The sequence below is a fragment of the mitochondrial genome of Bactrocera latifrons, assembly GCF_001853355.1.
Source record: "Bactrocera latifrons isolate B29 mitochondrion, complete genome".
In the NCBI taxonomy this organism is placed as follows: Eukaryota; Metazoa; Arthropoda; class Insecta; order Diptera; family Tephritidae; genus Bactrocera; species Bactrocera latifrons.
This window is the reverse complement of record NC_029466.1, coordinates 1-15977: the sequence shown is the minus strand read 5'-3', so window position 1 is coordinate 15977 and position 15977 is coordinate 1. Positions and strand designations below refer to the sequence as shown.

The window sequence follows — 15977 nt, the reverse complement described above, 5'->3', positions numbered from 1 at the left end:
GAATGAAATAAACTTATTTCATTTAAAATAAGCTGTTTTCATCTAATTTTTTTTTTTTTTTTTTTTTTATACTTAGATTTAAGTGACATGTATAGCTTTATATTAAATTAATATTAGGTGATTTAAGTAATAAAAAAAAGTATTGTCTAAAAAATTAGTTATTATGAATCTAGATAATTTAAAATTCCAATATAGACATTTCCGAGAGTTAAAAGATCAACTTCATATAAATAGATAAATGATTATAATAAATTTATTTTTAATATTTATTTATAACAATGTTTATAATGTTAGATTATATTATATACTAATAAATTGATAATACTGTTATTCATCTATGAATCTTAAGGTTTTTTTTTATATGAATATAGATATATATTAATTAATTAAATATTTATATACATATATATATATATTAATCTTAACTTGGTATATCGTTTAATTATCTTTAATATTTATATAAAAAAAAAAATAAATTTACATTTAAAATAAATTTATGAATAAAATATTTATAAATAAACTTAATATTTTTATAAAATTTATATAAAAAAAAAAAAAAAAAAAAAAATTAGATGAAAATTGAAATATTAATTAAAGTTTTAATTTATAATATAATTTTTTTATATTATTTAATTTAATTATTATTTCAATTTTCATCCTAATTTTTTTTTGTTATTTATATTTAATTTGATTAATTATTTTAATCATAAATTAAATTAAATAATTGTTATTAAAATTAAAGGTTAGTTGATTCTTGTAATAAGTTTAAGTTCATTTAATTTTTGTAATGAAAAACGGCATATTACTTAGGGGGTAATTGTTGACCAGGAGGAATTACTAACTGGTTTTACTTAAGTTTAATCTAACTTTTTTATTTTATTGATTAGATAATATTATTTAGATTAATATTTATGTTTATTATTGTTTTATATGTATTTAATTATTTGTTAATATTAAAGTTTTATTTTGGCTTTGTATTTTATTATTGATTTATTTTATATGTAAGTTTTTGCGTGAGTTTTTGCTTATTTGAATAATAAGTAAATTTTAATTGTATTCTCAGTAAATAGTTTTATTAATCAAAGAAATTTGGAAATAGTAATTTCATAGAGTATTGGCTAAATTTGTGCCAGCAGCCGCGGTTACACAAATAATGCGAATAAAATTTGTTCAGTGTGAGTTAAAATTTATTATAATAGAATAGTATTAAATTTATTAGGTGAAATTTTAAATTTAAAAATTTTTTATAGGAAGTTTTTGAGGCTTGTAAATTTTAGTAATAAACTAGGATTAGATACCCTATTATTTAAAATGTAATTTAATCACTAAGGTAGTAGTAGTTATGTTCTTGAAACTTAAAAAATTTGGCGGTATTTTAGTCTATTCAGAGGAACCTGTCCTGTAATTGATAATCCACGATGTACCTCACTTAAATTTGTTTTTCAGTTTATATACCGTCGTTATCAGAATATTTTATTAGAATAATAATTTTCTATAATTTTTATAAGAATTTATATCAGATCAAGGTGTAGCTTATGTTTAAGTAGAGATGGGTTACAATAAATTTATTTAAACGGATCTAAATTTTAAATGTTTAGTGAAGGTGGATTTGATAGTAAAATTTTAAAGATTGTAGATTTGATTTTAGCTCTATAATATGCACACATCGCCCGTCGCTCTTGTTATTAAGGCAAGATAAGTCGTAACATAGTAGATGTACCGGAAGGTGTATCTAGAATGACAACTTAAAGCTTATTAAGTAAAGCATTTCATTTACATTGAAAAGATTTTTGTGCAAATCAATATAGGTTGATTTAAAATTTGTTTATTAATTTATATTGTTTTTTGATATAATATATTAAAAATAATTATTTAATTAAATGTTTTAGTAATTTTTAATGAAAAAATAATGTTAATAATAGTTTATTAGTATTGTGAAAGATAACTGAAATATTTTGAAAAATTTTTATAGGAAAAGAAAATTTAATTTATTGTACCTTGTGTATCAGGGTCTATCAAATAATTAATATTTAAGAATATTAATCTCGATTTTATAAGAGTTAATAATTTATGAAATTTAATGTGTCAAAATTATTTTAAATAGATTATTAGAAATGAAATGTTATTCGTTTATAAAGGTATCTAGTTTTTTTAGAAATAAATTTAATTTACAAATTTTTGATTTTTTGGTTATTTATTTAATTGGAAAATTTATAAATTTGAATATTTTAAGGGATAAGCTTTAAGATAAATTATTAAAAATTAATAATTTTATTATAAGACGTATGCTTAGAATTAGCAATCGTTATAAAGTTTGTTATAAATTATTTTATGTATTATATTATTTATTATATTTTAATTTATTTATAAAAATTTTTTCATGGATTTTGTATGAAAAGAAATAATGATGGAATTAGTATATTTTTATTGTTTATGTAATTTTATATGTTAGGTTTATATAAAGAACTCGGCAAATATTTTACCCGCCTGTTTAACAAAAACATGTCTTTTTGAGTTATTTTTAAAGTCTGACCTGCCCACTGAAATTATTTAAATGGCCGCAGTATTCTAACTGTGCAAAGGTAGCATAATCATTAGTCTTTTAATTGAAGGCTGGAATGAACGGTTGGACGAGGTATAATCTGTTTCATATAAATTTATAATAGAATTTTATATTTTAGTTAAAAAGCTAAAATATAGTTAAAAGACGAGAAGACCCTATAAATCTTTATATTTTATGTTGTTTAAATTTTTTAGGATTGGTTTATTTTTATAAGATAAAGTATTTTGTTGGGGTGATATTAAAATTTAATGAACTTTTAATTATTAAAAATCATTAATTTATGAGTTATTGATCCGTTAATAGCGATTATAAGATTAAGTTACTTTAGGGATAACAGCGTAATTTTTTTGGAGAGTTCATATCGATAAAAAAGTTTGCGACCTCGATGTTGGATTAAGATAAATTTTTAGGTGTAGCCGCTTAAATTTCAAGTCTGTTCGACTTTTAAATTCTTACATGATCTGAGTTCAGACCGGCGTAAGCCAGGTTGGTTTCTATCTTTAATACATTATAATATCTTAGTACGAAAGGACCAGATATTAGAATAATAAAATTTTATATATAGAATGTGACTAATTATTTACTACCTTGGCAGATTAGTGCAATAAATTTAGGATTTATTTATGTAATTTATATTACAGGCAGTACTTGTTTTTTATAGAACTTATTCTATCAGTTGTTGGAAGTTTAATTTTGGTAGTTTGTGTATTAGTAAGAGTGGCTTTTTTAACTCTTTTGGAGCGGAAGGTTTTAGGTTACATTCAAATTCGAAGGGGGCCTAATAAAGTTGGTTTAATAGGTATTCCCCAACCTTTTTGTGATGCGATTAAGTTATTTACTAAGGAACAAACTTATCCTCTTTTGTCAAATTATATTTCTTATTATTTTTCTCCTATTTTTTCTTTATTTTTGTCTTTGGTAGCTTGGTTGTGTATTCCTTTATTTGTAAAGTTATTTTCATTTAATTTAGGATTGTTATTTTTTTTGTGTTGTACTAGTTTGGGGGTTTATACTGTTATGATTGCTGGTTGATCTTCTAACTCTAATTATGCTTTGTTGGGAGGATTGCGAGCTGTGGCACAGACTATTTCTTATGAAGTTAGAATGGCACTGGTTCTTTTGTCATTTGTTTTTTTAATTGGAAGTTATAATATTTTAGATTTTTATTATTATCAAAAAATAATTTGATTTTTGGTGATTTTGTTTCCCATTAGATTGGTTTGATTTTGTATATGTTTAGCTGAGACTAATCGTACTCCCTTTGATTTTGCGGAGGGTGAATCAGAATTAGTATCTGGGTTTAATATTGAATACAGAAGTGGTGGTTTTGCTTTAATTTTTATAGCTGAGTATGCTAGAATTTTATTTATAAGAATATTATTTTGTGTAATTTTTTTGGGTTGTGATGTTTTTAGTATTATGTTTTATGTAAAGTTAACATTTATTTCATTTATATTTATTTGGGCTCGTGGGACTCTTCCTCGATTTCGGTACGATAAACTTATATATTTAGCTTGAAAGAGTTTTTTACCGTTTTCATTAAATTTTTTATTATTTATTATTGGACTAAAACTATTGTTGATTTATTATATGTGGTTAATAAAATTAAGTAAAGTTAATAGAAAGGTTGATTTTCTATCTTATGTTTTCAAAACATATGCTTATTCAAGCTCATTAACTAATTAATTAGGTTGTCTCATCATTTATTTACTAGTGGATTAATAATATAATAGAGGAAATAAATAATAGTTAAGATTTGTCCTACTAGTACATAAGGCTCTTCTACTGGTCGTGCTCCAATTCAGGTCAATAATATTACTGTTACGACTATAATTCAAAATAGGATTTTGTTGATTGGGTAGAATTGAATCCCTCGGAAGTTTCTTAGATGGTAGAGGGGTAGGATTGCTAAAATTGCAATTGATAATACTAGAGCAATTACTCCCCCAAGTTTATTGGGAATAGAGCGAAGAATTGCGTAGGCGAACAGGAAGTATCATTCTGGTTGAATGTGAACAGGGGTAACTAGTGGATTAGCAGGGATAAAATTATCTGGGTCTCCTAATAAATAGGGGTTAGTTAATGTTAGAATAACTAGCGATGCAATTATAATAATAAATCCTACAATATCCTTGTATGAAAAGTATGGGTGGAAGGGGATTTTATCAATATTTGAGTTTAATCCAATAGGATTGTTGGATCCTGTTTGATGTAGGAATAAAAGATGAATTAGAGTTATTGCTAATACAATGAATGGTAGGATGAAGTGGAATGTAAAGAATCGTGTAAGTGTGGCGTTGTCTACTGCGAATCCTCCCCATACTCATTGAACTAGGTCAATTCCTAAGTAGGGGATGGCTGATAGTAGATTAGTAATAACAGTAGCTCCTCAAAAGGATATTTGACCTCATGGTAGGACATACCCTATAAATGCGGTTGCTATTACTAGAAATAAAATTAATACTCCTACTAATCAGGTAGGTTTAAATAAATAAGACCCGTAATAAATTCCTCGTCCGATGTGTAAATAGATGCAAATGAAGAAAAATGATGCACCGTTAGCATGAAGAGTTCGTAGTAATCATCCGTAGTTGACGTCTCGGCAGATATGATTTACACTATTAAATGCTAAGTTAATGTCTGCAGTGTAGTGTATAGCGAGAAATAGGCCTGTTAGAATTTGAATAATTAAACATAGGCCTAATAAGGATCCAAAATTTCATCATGCTGAGAGGTTAATTGGGGCGGGGAGGTCGACTAGAGCATTGTTTGCAATTTTAAATAGGGGGTGTTGTGTTCGTAAAGGTTTATTCATTAGTTTATTTGCCGAAGGGGCCCGTAGAATAGCTTAGTAATTTTTACTACGGCAATTAATGTAATTAATAAGTAGTTTATTAATAGGATAGTGATAAAATTTGTTGGTAAATTATATAGTTTGTGAAGATTTAAAGAGTTTTCAGGAATAGTTAGAGTTAAATTGTATATGGGGTGCATTTCTAGGTTTTGAATAAAGAACGATGTGGATGATTTGTCTATGAATATAGTAGTTAGCGTTAATATTAATATAATTATAGTAGAAATAGTTGTTAATTTTATTGACAAAGAAAATATTTCATTTGATGCTAATGAGGTTACGTAGATGAATAATACAAGTATTCCTCCTAGAAAGATTAAAAATAATACATAGGAAAATCAGAATCTTTTAGCTATTAATCCAGTGATTAAACAAATTTGTAGGGTTTGAATTAATAGTATTAAACCTATCGCTAAGGGGTGGTTTATTTGAATAAAAATTAATCCTGAGATTAGTGTGGAAGAGTATAGTAGTAATTGTATAATATCAGGAGGTAGTTTATTTAAAATATTAATTTTGGGGATTAATGATAAAGTTATTTCTTTTCTCTTGAAGTTTTAAAAGATAGTTTCTTATTTTTGGTTTACAAGACCAATGTTTTCATTAAACTATTAAAACTAATGTTAATAAGTTTATACTGGGGGTTACCTTGTTTTTTATTTTTAATAGGAATTTTTGTGTTTGTTTCTAATCGTAAACATTTATTATCAATGCTTTTGAGCTTAGAATATATTGTGTTAAGATTATTTTTTATTCTATTTATTTATTTAAATTTAATAGATTACAGAAGATTTTTTAGCATGATATTTTTAACTTTTAGAGTATGTGAAGGTGCTTTGGGGCTTTCTATTTTAGTTTCTATAATTCGTACTCATGGGAATGATTATTTTCAGTCGTTTAATGTATTACAATGTTAAAATTTATTTTTATAATAATTTTTATTAGCCCTATTTGTTTTATGAATGGGTTATTTTGAATGGTTCAAAATTTATTATTTATTGTGACCTTTGTTTTTATTGCCTTAAATTATTGTACTAATTATTTTGTGGGTATTTCTTATTTTTTGGGAATTGACGTTATTTCTTATGGTCTTATTTTGTTGAGATTTTGAATTTGTGTGCTTATGATTAGTGCTAGTGAATCTGTTTATAAGTATAATAACTATAAGAATTTATTTTTATTTAATATTTTAATTTTATTAGTTTTTTTAGTATTAACTTTTAGAAGAATGAATTTGTTTATGTTTTATTTATTTTTTGAAAGAAGTCTAATTCCGACTTTATTTTTGATTTTGGGTTGGGGGTATCAACCGGAGCGTCTTCAAGCAGGTGTTTATTTATTGTTTTATACTTTGTTAGTTTCTTTACCTATACTGGTTGGAATCTTTTATTTATACAATAATTTAAATACAATAAATTTTTATTTATTAAGTAATTATATATTTAATTATGATTTGTTATATTTATCTTTAATTTTGGCTTTTTTAGTTAAGATACCTATGTTTTTAGTTCATTTATGGCTTCCCAAAGCTCATGTTGAAGCCCCTGTTTCAGGGTCAATGATTTTGGCCGGGATTATGCTGAAGTTAGGGGGGTATGGGCTGTTGCGTGTTTTTCCTTTTTTGCAATTAATAGGTGTTAAATATAACTATGTGTGGGTTAGAATTAGACTGGTTGGAGGAGTTTTAATTAGTTTAGTTTGTTTGCGTCAGACTGATTTAAAGGCTTTAATTGCTTATTCATCCGTTGCGCATATAGGGATTGTTTTAGGGGGCTTAATAACTTTAACATATTGGGGTCTTTGTGGTTCTTACACTTTGATAATTGCTCATGGGTTGTGTTCGTCGGGGTTATTTTGTTTGGCAAATATTACATACGAGCGATTAGGGAGTCGAAGATTACTAATTAATAAGGGCTTATTGAATTTTATGCCTTCTATAACTTTGTGATGGTTTTTATTAAGAGCTTGTAATATAGCTGCCCCCCCGTCTTTAAATCTGTTAGGGGAAATTTCTTTGTTGAATAGAATTGTAAGTTGGTCTTGGGTAACTATGGTTTCTTTGTCTTTGTTATCTTTTTTTAGAGCTGCTTATACTTTATATTTATATGCTTATAGTCAGCATGGTAAGATTTTTTCGGGTGTCTATTCATTTAGAGGGGGTAGGATTCGTGAGTTTTATTTATTATTTCTTCATTGATTTCCTTTAAATTTGTTAATTTTAAAGAGAGATATGTGTTTATTTTGGCTTTAGATCTAAATAGTTTATTTAAAATATTGATTTGTGGTGTCAATGAAATGAGGTTGTCATTTTAGATCATGAAATATTTATCAATTTGTAGAATTAGATTTTTAATTTTATTTGTTATTAGAATTAGTTTTTTTACTTCTAGTTTAGTATTTTTATTGAATGACCAGTCTTTATTTTTAGAATGAGAAGTTGTTAGTTTAAATTCAACTAGAATTGTAATAACCTTTTTGTTTGATTGGATGAGATTGTTGTTTATGTCTTTTGTTCTGTTAATTGCTTCTTTAGTAATTTATTATAGAAAGGAGTATATGAGAGGAGATATAAATATTAATCGGTTTATTATGCTGGTTTTAATATTTGTGTTGTCTATAATATTATTGATCATTAGTCCTAATTTAATTAGCATTTTATTGGGGTGAGATGGATTGGGGCTGGTTTCTTATTGTTTAGTAATTTATTTTCAAAATATTAAGTCTTATAATGCTGGTATGTTAACTGCTTTATCTAATCGTATTGGGGATGTAGCTTTTTTATTAGCAATTGCTTGAATACTAAATTATGGGAGTTGAAATTATATTTTTTATTTAGAAAGCATGAAAAATAGAATTGAAATGGAGGTTATTGGTGCATTAATTGTATTGGCTGCTATGACTAAGAGTGCTCAGATTCCATTCTCTTCTTGATTACCGGCGGCTATAGCGGCCCCTACCCCTGTTTCGGCTTTAGTTCATTCTTCTACGCTGGTGACTGCTGGAGTTTATTTGTTGATTCGATTTAATGTTTTATTGAGAGGCAGATGATTGGGGGATTTATTACTATTATTGTCTGGGTTAACGATATTTATAGCAGGGTTAGGAGCTAATTTTGAGTTTGATTTAAAAAAGATCATTGCTCTTTCAACATTAAGTCAGTTAGGTTTAATAATGAGAATTTTATCTATAGGATTTTATAGGCTTGCTTTTTTTCATTTATTGACTCATGCTTTGTTTAAAGCTTTACTATTTATGTGTGCTGGTGCTATTATTCATAATATAAATAATTCTCAAGATATTCGTTTAATAGGGGGATTAGGTGTTTATATGCCTTTGACTTCAGGATGTTTTAATGTAGCTAATTTAGCGCTGTGTGGAATACCTTTTTTGGCGGGGTTTTACTCTAAGGATCTAATTTTGGAGGTTGTTTCTTTAAGTTATATTAACATATTTTCTTTTTTTCTTTATTTTTTTTCTACGGGGCTGACTGTTTGTTATTCTTTTCGGTTAGTGTATTATTCTATAACTGGGGAATTAAATTGTGGCTCTCTTAATATATTGAGAGATGAGGGTTGGATTATGTTGCGAGGTATGAGCGGTTTGTTAGTAATGAGAATTGTGGGGGGTAGTATATTAAGATGGTTAGTTTTTCCAACTCCTTATATAATCTGTTTACCTAGTTATTTAAAATTATTAACTTTATTTGTTTGTTTGGTAGGAGGATTGTTTGGGTATTTTATCTCTAATGTTTCTTTATTTTATTTTAATAAGTCTTTGCATAATTATTTGGTTAGATATTTTTCTGGCTCTATGTGATTTATACCTTATATTTCAACTTATGGTATTATTAATTATCCTTTAATATTAGGACTAATAGTGTGTAAGACTTTTGATCAGGGGTGGTCTGAATTTTTAGGGGGTCAAAATTTATATCGTGAATTAGTTAAGTATTCTCAGCATGTATCTATTATGCATAACAATAATTTGAAAATTTATCTTTTATTGTTTGTTTTATGAATTATTTTCTTGTTTTTCTTTTTAAATTTTTATTCAAGTAGCTTAAGGTAGAGCGTGACACTGAAGATGTCGGGGTAATTATTTAATTCTTGGATGTAGTGCATTATATTTAGTAATTTATAAAAAGAAAATTTTATTTTTACAGTGAAAATGTAATGTTTTTGTTAAACTATATAAATAGAAGTATAAATGGAGTTTAACCATTAAAAGATAAAAGTTAGCAGCTTTTTCTTGAACGTCGTACTTCCTTAATTGGAGATTGGTCTCAGTTATATCATTAACAGTGATACGCCTCTTTTTGGCTTCAATTAATTATTAAAACTTTAATTAAATTAATATTACTTTATAAATCTATAGAATAAGGGTACGTAGCACCTAAGATTAGGTCGAAACTAATTGCAATAAATCGCTTCATATTCTGGGGTTGATTTATAAGGTAGATTGATATTTCAATACTTTTTGAATGCAAATCAAATGTTATAATTAACTACAACCCTAGTTTGATCAATTTAATATTCCTTGACTTCATTCATGATATAGTCCGATAATTAGAATAATAATAAATACAATTCTTGTTGTGGTCCATGCTATGATATTAGAAATTGAGATAATTAATACTATAGGTAAAATTAGGGCAATTTCTACATCAAAAATTAAAAAAATAATTGTGATTAGGAAAAATCGAAGGGAAAAAGGTAGGCGTGAAGAGGATTTAGGGTCAAATCCGCATTCAAAGGGAGAACATTTTTCACGGTCTGTTAGGGCTTTTTTTGATAAAATAGAAGCTAGCATTATTACTGCGGTGGTGATGGCGATTAAAATTGATGAAGTAATTAAAACTGAAAAAATTATCTATACTACTAATTAGTAGACCTTATGATTGGAAGTCAAACATACTTATATACTATATAGATAGAAATTATTTATCCTCCTCATCAATAAATTGAGATATAAAGGAATAGTCAGACAATGTCTACGAAGTGTCAATATCATGCAGCTGCTTCAAATCCAAAATGGTGGATTTTAGAAAAGTGATTATTTAAATGGCGAATTAAACATACTAGGAGAAATGTTGTTCCAATTAGAACATGAATTCCGTGGAATCCTGTTGCTATGAAAAAGGTAGATCCGTAAACTGAGTCTGCGATGGTGAATGGTGCTTCAATATATTCGTAGGCTTGTAAGATAGTAAAATAAATTCCTAATAGGACTGTAAAGAATAATCCTTGTGTTGCTTGAGAGTGGTTGCCTTCTATTAATCTGTGATGGGCTCATGTTACAGTTACTCCTGAGGATAGTAGAATAGCTGTATTTAATAGAGGAATTTGGAATGGGTTGAAGGGTTGGATCCCTGCGGGGGGCCATGTGGCTCCGAGTTCAATAGCTGGAGAAAGACTTCTATGGAAAAATGCTCAGAAGAAAGATACAAAGAATAAAATTTCTGATAAAATAAATAAAATTATTCCTCAGCGTAACCCTAATGTTACGGGTAAGGTGTGTAACCCTTGGAAGGTCCCTTCTCGAGAAACGTCTCGTCACCATTGATATACTGTTAAGATAGTAATAATATTCCCTAAAGCAAATAATGAAATATCAAATTGATGAAATCACTTTACTAAACCTGAAACGGAGGTTATAGCTCCGATTGCTCCTGTTAGAGGTCAGGGGCTATAGTCTACTAGATGGAATGGGTGATTTGAGTGTGTTGACATTAATTTACTTCTCTAGAGTATAAAGTTCTTAGGACTGCAAATACATACGATTGGATAATAGCTACAGCTGATTCTAGAACTAAAAGAGCAATTTGACCAATTAATAGTAAAGAAACAATAGCATAGGAGAGGGAGGGACCGGTGTTTCCCAGTAGGGTAAGTAGTAAGTGTCCTGCAATTATATTGGCTGCTAGTCGTACAGCTAAAGTTCCAGGTCGAATAACATTACTAATGGTTTCGATACATACTATGAATGGTATGAGTACTGCTGGTGTTCCCTGGGGGACTAGGTGGGCGAATATGTGCTGTGTGTGATTAATTCATCCGTAAATTATAAAACATAACCATAAGGGTAGTGCTAATGTAAGTGTAAGTGTTAAATGGCTTGTTCTTGTAAAAATATATGGGAATAGCCCTATAAAGTTATTGAATAAAATCAATGAAAATAGAGAGACAAAGATAAAAGTTGATCCTGAGTGTCCTGATGGGCCTAAAAGAGTTTTGAATTCCTTGTGAAGGGTTATAAGAATTGAGTTTCAAAAAACATGTCATCGGGATGGTATTAATCAGTAAGCAGATGGAATGATAAGAAGGCCTAAAAATGTTCTTATTCAATTTAAGGATAAATTAAAAATACTTGATGAGGGGTCAAATACAGAGAATAGATTAGTTATCATTTTCAATTTAAAGAAGTAGTTGAATACTTACTTGAAGTTTTTGATTTAGGTGTTTTAGGGGTTACTGAGTAATAATTTATTACGCTAAACAAGATAAAAGTAATTGAAAAGATAATAAATAAGCTTAATCAACCAATAGGGGCTATTTGAGGCACTAAAAAATATTAAGCTTATTTAATAATTTTAGTTTGACATACTAATGTTATTTTTTAACTAATTTTTTTTTCATTAGAAGTAAGTGCTAATTTACTATAGAATGGTTTAAGAGACCAGTACTTGCTTTCAGTCATCTAATGAAAGTTATGAATTAGCTCTGTTAGTTATTCATTTGATAAAGTGATTTACAGGAAGACTTTCAATTACAATAGGCATAAAACTGTGATTGGCCCCACAGATTTCTGAGCATTGGCCGTAAAATAGTCCAGGACGATTTATTAGAAAATTAGTTTGGTTTAATCGACCAGGGGTCCCATCAACTTTTACACCTAAGGCGGGAACTGTTCATGAGTGAATTACGTCTGCTGCTGTGACTAAAATTCGAATTTGTGAATTTATAGGCAAAATAACACGATTGTCAACGTCAAGTAATCGGAATCCATCTGCGGTTAATTCATTTGTTGGCACTATGTATGAGTCAAATTCTACATTTATAAAATCTGAATATTCATAACTTCAGTATCATTGGTGCCCGATGGCTTTTAATGTGACTGAGGGTTCGTTAATTTCATCTAATAAATATAATAGCCGGAGAGAAGGGAAGGCGATGAACAGAAGGACGATCGCTGGAAGAATTGTTCAAATTATTTCAATGGTTTGACCGTGTAAAAGGTTTCGGTTGGTGTATGAATTGAAGAATAATATAAATATTAAGTAGCCCACTAATGTTGTGATTATTACTAAAATCATTAAAGCATGGTCATGAAAGAAGGTAAGTTGTTCTATAAGAGGAGAGGCTCTATCTTGAAGGCCAAGGGCAGCTCACGTTGTCATTAGTTTCTAATAAAAGTAAAATACTTTATATATGGAGCTTAAATCCATTGCACTAATCTGCCATATTAGATAATTAGTTAAAAGAGGCAGTTCTGAATAGCTGTGTTCAGCTGGAGGGGTGTTTTGAAGCCATTCAATTGAGGAGCTGAGTTGTATAGGGTAAATTACTTGTCGCTGTGTAATTAGACTTTCTCAAATAATGAATAGGAAGAATAAAATACCTAGTAAAGAAATAGATGACCCGATTGTAGATACTACATTTCAAGTTGTGTATGCGTCTGGGTAGTCTGAATATCGTCGAGGTATTCCCGCTAATCCTAAAAAATGTTGGGGGAAGAATGTTAAGTTTACACCAATGAATATAATAATAAATTGGCTTTTTAGTCAGGTTGGGTTTAGTACTAACCCTGTAAATAAGGGGTATCAATGAACAAACCCCGCTATAATGGCAAATACGGCTCCTATTGATAGTACGTAGTGGAAGTGAGCTACCACATAGTATGTATCGTGGAGGATAATATCTACAGATGAGTTAGCGAGAACAACCCCTGTTAATCCTCCTACTGTGAATAAAAATACAAATCCTAAGGCTCATAGTATCGCTGGGGAATAATTTAATTGTGTGCCATGTAAAGTGGCTAATCAACTAAAAATTTTGATACCTGTGGGGACAGCAATAATTATAGTGGCTGATGTAAAATAAGCTCGAGTATCTACATCTATACCTACTGTAAATATATGGTGGGCTCATACAATAAATCCTAAAAGACCAATTGCTAGTATAGCATAGATTATTCCTAGAGAGCCAAAGGTTTCCTTTTTCCCTGATTCTTGGCTGATAATGTGAGAAATTATTCCGAATCCTGGTAGGATTAAAATGTAGACTTCTGGGTGTCCAAAGAATCAAAATAAGTGTTGGTAAAGGATAGGATCTCCTCCTCCAGCGGGGTCAAAGAATGAAGTATTTAAATTTCGATCTGTTAATAGCATGGTAATAGCTCCTGCTAAAACTGGTAGTGACAGTAAGAGTAATAGAGCCGTTAGTACAACTGCTCAAACGAAAAGAGGCATTCGGTCGAATGAAATTCCTGTTGATCGTATGTTGATTACTGTTGTGATGAAGTTAACTGCTCCTAAGATTGAGGAAATTCCGGCTAAGTGTAATGAGAAAATAGCTAGATCGACTGATGCTCCTCCATGAGCAATAACAGATGATAGGGGAGGGTAAACTGTTCAGCCTGTACCAGCCCCATTTTCTACTATGCTTCTCACTAATAATAGTGTAAGGGAAGGAGGTAGTAACCAAAATCTTATATTGTTTATTCGTGGGAATGCTATATCTGGTGCACCTAGTATTAAGGGAACGAGTCAATTTCCGAACCCGCCAATTATAATAGGTATAACTATAAAGAAAATTATTACGAAAGCATGGGCTGTTACGATTACATTATAAATTTGGTCGTCTCCGATTAATGCTCCGGGGTGCCCTAATTCAGCTCGAACTAGGATTCTAAGAGAGGTTCCTACTATACCTGCTCAGGCTCCGAAGATGAAATATAGTGTTCCAATATCTTTATGGTTTGTTGAGAATAGCCATTGTCGCGATTAAATGGCTGAAGTTTAGGCGATAGACTGTAAATCTATTTATAAGAATTAATTCTTTTTAATCAATTAACAATTATAAATAGGGTTAATAAACAACTAAGTTGGGCCTTATAGTCAAAAATGACGTTAGACTGCAATTCTAAAGGAGTAATGAATTACTAAGGCTTAAAAGATTTATACTTATGTTTATAGCTTTGAAGGCTATTAGTTTAATTAACTTAAAGCCTTCTGCATAGTTTGTTTATAAGAATAAATAGATTGTGGAAATTAAAATTAGACTAAATGTAGAGATAAATGATATAATTAACATTATTTTAAATGAAATATTGTTAATAGTTGTGTTAACAATTCAGTTATTTTCATAATAGTTAAGTATAAAAGCCGCAAAACATAGCCGTAGATAAAAAAATAGAGTAACTAATGTTATAATTGTTATGATAGTTATTAATGTATATTGTCTCTTAAATACTAGAGACTGAATAACTAGTCATTTAGGTAAGAACCCGATGAACGGGGGCAATCCCCCTAATGATAATAAATTTAAAAATAGGGTGAATTTAAGGATTTTTGATTCGAAAAATGAATTAAATAGCTGGTTAATATGGGATATTTTGAAATTGTTGAATATAAAAGTTAAGCTGAAGGATAAGAATGTATAAAATGAGAAGTATACACATCATATTGATTCGTTTGCTTGCATAGCTGCTAGTATTCACCCTAGATGATTAATTGATGAATAAGCTATTAATTTTCGTAGGGAGGTTTGGTTTAACCCACCTAGGGATCCTACGATAGTTGAGGCGATAGTTGCTACTAAAAAGGTATTGTTTAGTGTTGTATAAGAAATTAATACTAGGGGCGCGATTTTTTGCCATGTTATTAGAGTGAGTGCATTTATTCAGGATAGTCCTTCTATAACATTAGGGAATCAAAAATGAAACGGTGCAGCACCTCTTTTTAATAATAGCGATGAAGTAATTATCAAGCTATTATAGGTAGGGCTATCTTGAATTAATGGGTGGTTGCCTAAGTAATTTATTATAATGGCGAATAGTAGAACTGCGGAGGCTATGGCTTGGGTTAAAAAGTATTTTAATGAGGCTTCTGTAGATATCAAATTATTATTATTTATTAGGGGGATAAATGATAATAAATTGATTTCTAACCCTATTCATGCACCTAATCAAGAATTAGATGAGACAGTAATGAAGGTTCCTGTTATTAAAATTAAAAAAAATATAACTTTTGCTGAATTGTTAAAAATTAAAAAGAAAAGGACTAGAACCTTTATAAATGGGGTATGAACCCAGTAGCTTAATTAGCTTATCTTTTTAATTATTTATTTAAACATTATGACATGCCTACGGTGCAACTATTGCATTTATATTAATGTTTTATTGTATAAGCGTATAGCATGAAGTAATAAATATATTTTGGTGTATGATGCACAAAAGTTTTTGATACTTTTAGAAATAGTTTAATTCTATTAAATATAATGAATGCAGTATTGACTGCATTATTTACCCTATCAAGGTAATCCTTTTATCAGGCAATTCATT

The 15977-nt window shown here is 28.9% G+C and overlaps 13 protein-coding genes and 24 non-coding genes across 37 annotated transcripts, besides 1 other annotated feature; 14 read left to right on the top strand and 23 right to left on the bottom strand. All coding sequences in view use genetic code 5, as the record gives it.

Annotated features, from left to right (window-relative positions):
• Positions 1-953: a sequence feature (control region; A+T rich region).
• AZ357_gr01 lies at positions 954-1741 on the top strand. The gene has a single exon. It is a non-coding gene; the product is annotated as a 12S ribosomal RNA (ribosomal RNA).
• AZ357_gt22 lies at positions 1742-1813 on the top strand. Its single transcript has one exon. It is a non-coding gene; the product is annotated as a tRNA-Val (tRNA).
• AZ357_gr02 lies at positions 1814-3145 on the top strand. The gene has a single exon. It is a non-coding gene; the product is annotated as a 16S ribosomal RNA (ribosomal RNA).
• Positions 3146-3210, top strand: AZ357_gt21. The gene has a single exon. It is a non-coding gene; the product is annotated as a tRNA-Leu (tRNA).
• Positions 3211-3220: 10 nt separating this feature from the next.
• On the top strand, positions 3221-4160 carry ND1 (NADH dehydrogenase subunit 1). Its single transcript has one exon. A coding segment is annotated over exon 1 (940 nt).
• Positions 4161-4175: 15 nt separating this feature from the next.
• AZ357_gt20 lies at positions 4176-4243 on the bottom strand. Its single transcript has one exon. It is a non-coding gene; the product is annotated as a tRNA-Ser (tRNA).
• CYTB (cytochrome b) lies at positions 4244-5378 on the bottom strand. Its single transcript has one exon. A coding segment is annotated over exon 1 (1135 nt).
• ND6 (NADH dehydrogenase subunit 6) lies at positions 5378-5902 on the bottom strand. The gene has a single exon. The coding sequence runs from the start codon at positions 5900-5902 to the stop codon at positions 5378-5380; it is 525 nt and encodes a 174-aa protein (YP_009235829.1).
• Positions 5903-5904: 2 nt separating this feature from the next.
• On the top strand, positions 5905-5970 carry AZ357_gt19. Its single transcript has one exon. It is a non-coding gene; the product is annotated as a tRNA-Pro (tRNA).
• AZ357_gt18 lies at positions 5971-6035 on the bottom strand. The gene has a single exon. It is a non-coding gene; the product is annotated as a tRNA-Thr (tRNA).
• A 2-nt stretch (positions 6036-6037) lies between these two features.
• ND4L (NADH dehydrogenase subunit 4L) lies at positions 6038-6334 on the top strand. Its single transcript has one exon. It carries the CDS (start codon positions 6038-6040, stop codon positions 6332-6334), a length of 297 nt encoding a protein of 98 aa, YP_009235828.1.
• Positions 6328-7668, top strand: ND4 (NADH dehydrogenase subunit 4). Its single transcript has one exon. It carries the CDS (start codon positions 6328-6330, stop codon positions 7666-7668), a length of 1341 nt encoding a protein of 446 aa, YP_009235827.1.
• AZ357_gt17 lies at positions 7669-7733 on the top strand. Its single transcript has one exon. It is a non-coding gene; the product is annotated as a tRNA-His (tRNA).
• A 15-nt stretch (positions 7734-7748) lies between these two features.
• Positions 7749-9465, top strand: ND5 (NADH dehydrogenase subunit 5). The gene has a single exon. A coding segment is annotated over exon 1 (1717 nt).
• AZ357_gt16 lies at positions 9466-9530 on the top strand. The gene has a single exon. It is a non-coding gene; the product is annotated as a tRNA-Phe (tRNA).
• Positions 9531-9548: 18 nt separating this feature from the next.
• Positions 9549-9613, bottom strand: AZ357_gt15. Its single transcript has one exon. It is a non-coding gene; the product is annotated as a tRNA-Glu (tRNA).
• Positions 9614-9681, bottom strand: AZ357_gt14. The gene has a single exon. It is a non-coding gene; the product is annotated as a tRNA-Ser (tRNA).
• Positions 9682-9746, bottom strand: AZ357_gt13. The gene has a single exon. It is a non-coding gene; the product is annotated as a tRNA-Asn (tRNA).
• Positions 9747-9789: 43 nt separating this feature from the next.
• Positions 9790-9853, bottom strand: AZ357_gt12. Its single transcript has one exon. It is a non-coding gene; the product is annotated as a tRNA-Arg (tRNA).
• A 13-nt stretch (positions 9854-9866) lies between these two features.
• AZ357_gt11 lies at positions 9867-9931 on the bottom strand. Its single transcript has one exon. It is a non-coding gene; the product is annotated as a tRNA-Ala (tRNA).
• Positions 9932-10283, bottom strand: ND3 (NADH dehydrogenase subunit 3). The gene has a single exon. A coding segment is annotated over exon 1 (352 nt).
• AZ357_gt10 lies at positions 10284-10348 on the bottom strand. Its single transcript has one exon. It is a non-coding gene; the product is annotated as a tRNA-Gly (tRNA).
• Positions 10349-10357: 9 nt separating this feature from the next.
• Positions 10358-11146, bottom strand: COX3 (cytochrome c oxidase subunit III). Its single transcript has one exon. It carries the CDS (start codon positions 11144-11146, stop codon positions 10358-10360), a length of 789 nt encoding a protein of 262 aa, YP_009235824.1.
• ATP6 (ATP synthase F0 subunit 6) lies at positions 11146-11823 on the bottom strand. The gene has a single exon. It carries the CDS (start codon positions 11821-11823, stop codon positions 11146-11148), a length of 678 nt encoding a protein of 225 aa, YP_009235823.1.
• Positions 11817-11978, bottom strand: ATP8 (ATP synthase F0 subunit 8). Its single transcript has one exon. The coding sequence runs from the start codon at positions 11976-11978 to the stop codon at positions 11817-11819; it is 162 nt and encodes a 53-aa protein (YP_009235822.1).
• Positions 11979-12046, bottom strand: AZ357_gt09. The gene has a single exon. It is a non-coding gene; the product is annotated as a tRNA-Asp (tRNA).
• A 2-nt stretch (positions 12047-12048) lies between these two features.
• On the bottom strand, positions 12049-12119 carry AZ357_gt08. The gene has a single exon. It is a non-coding gene; the product is annotated as a tRNA-Lys (tRNA).
• Positions 12120-12123: 4 nt separating this feature from the next.
• COX2 (cytochrome c oxidase subunit II) lies at positions 12124-12813 on the bottom strand. The gene has a single exon. The coding sequence runs from the start codon at positions 12811-12813 to the stop codon at positions 12124-12126; it is 690 nt and encodes a 229-aa protein (YP_009235821.1).
• A 4-nt stretch (positions 12814-12817) lies between these two features.
• On the bottom strand, positions 12818-12883 carry AZ357_gt07. Its single transcript has one exon. It is a non-coding gene; the product is annotated as a tRNA-Leu (tRNA).
• On the bottom strand, positions 12884-14418 carry COX1 (cytochrome c oxidase subunit I; the record flags this gene model as incomplete). The annotated part of the gene is made up of 1 exon: positions 12884-14418. A coding segment is annotated over one exon (1535 nt), but the record flags the coding sequence as incomplete, so codon positions are not given.
• Positions 14417-14483, top strand: AZ357_gt06. Its single transcript has one exon. It is a non-coding gene; the product is annotated as a tRNA-Tyr (tRNA).
• A 39-nt stretch (positions 14484-14522) lies between these two features.
• On the top strand, positions 14523-14585 carry AZ357_gt05. Its single transcript has one exon. It is a non-coding gene; the product is annotated as a tRNA-Cys (tRNA).
• On the bottom strand, positions 14578-14646 carry AZ357_gt04. Its single transcript has one exon. It is a non-coding gene; the product is annotated as a tRNA-Trp (tRNA).
• A 13-nt stretch (positions 14647-14659) lies between these two features.
• ND2 (NADH dehydrogenase subunit 2) lies at positions 14660-15682 on the bottom strand. The gene has a single exon. It carries the CDS (start codon positions 15680-15682, stop codon positions 14660-14662), a length of 1023 nt encoding a protein of 340 aa, YP_009235819.1.
• AZ357_gt03 lies at positions 15683-15751 on the bottom strand. The gene has a single exon. It is a non-coding gene; the product is annotated as a tRNA-Met (tRNA).
• A 94-nt stretch (positions 15752-15845) lies between these two features.
• AZ357_gt02 lies at positions 15846-15914 on the top strand. The gene has a single exon. It is a non-coding gene; the product is annotated as a tRNA-Gln (tRNA).
• Positions 15912-15977, bottom strand: AZ357_gt01. The gene has a single exon. It is a non-coding gene; the product is annotated as a tRNA-Ile (tRNA).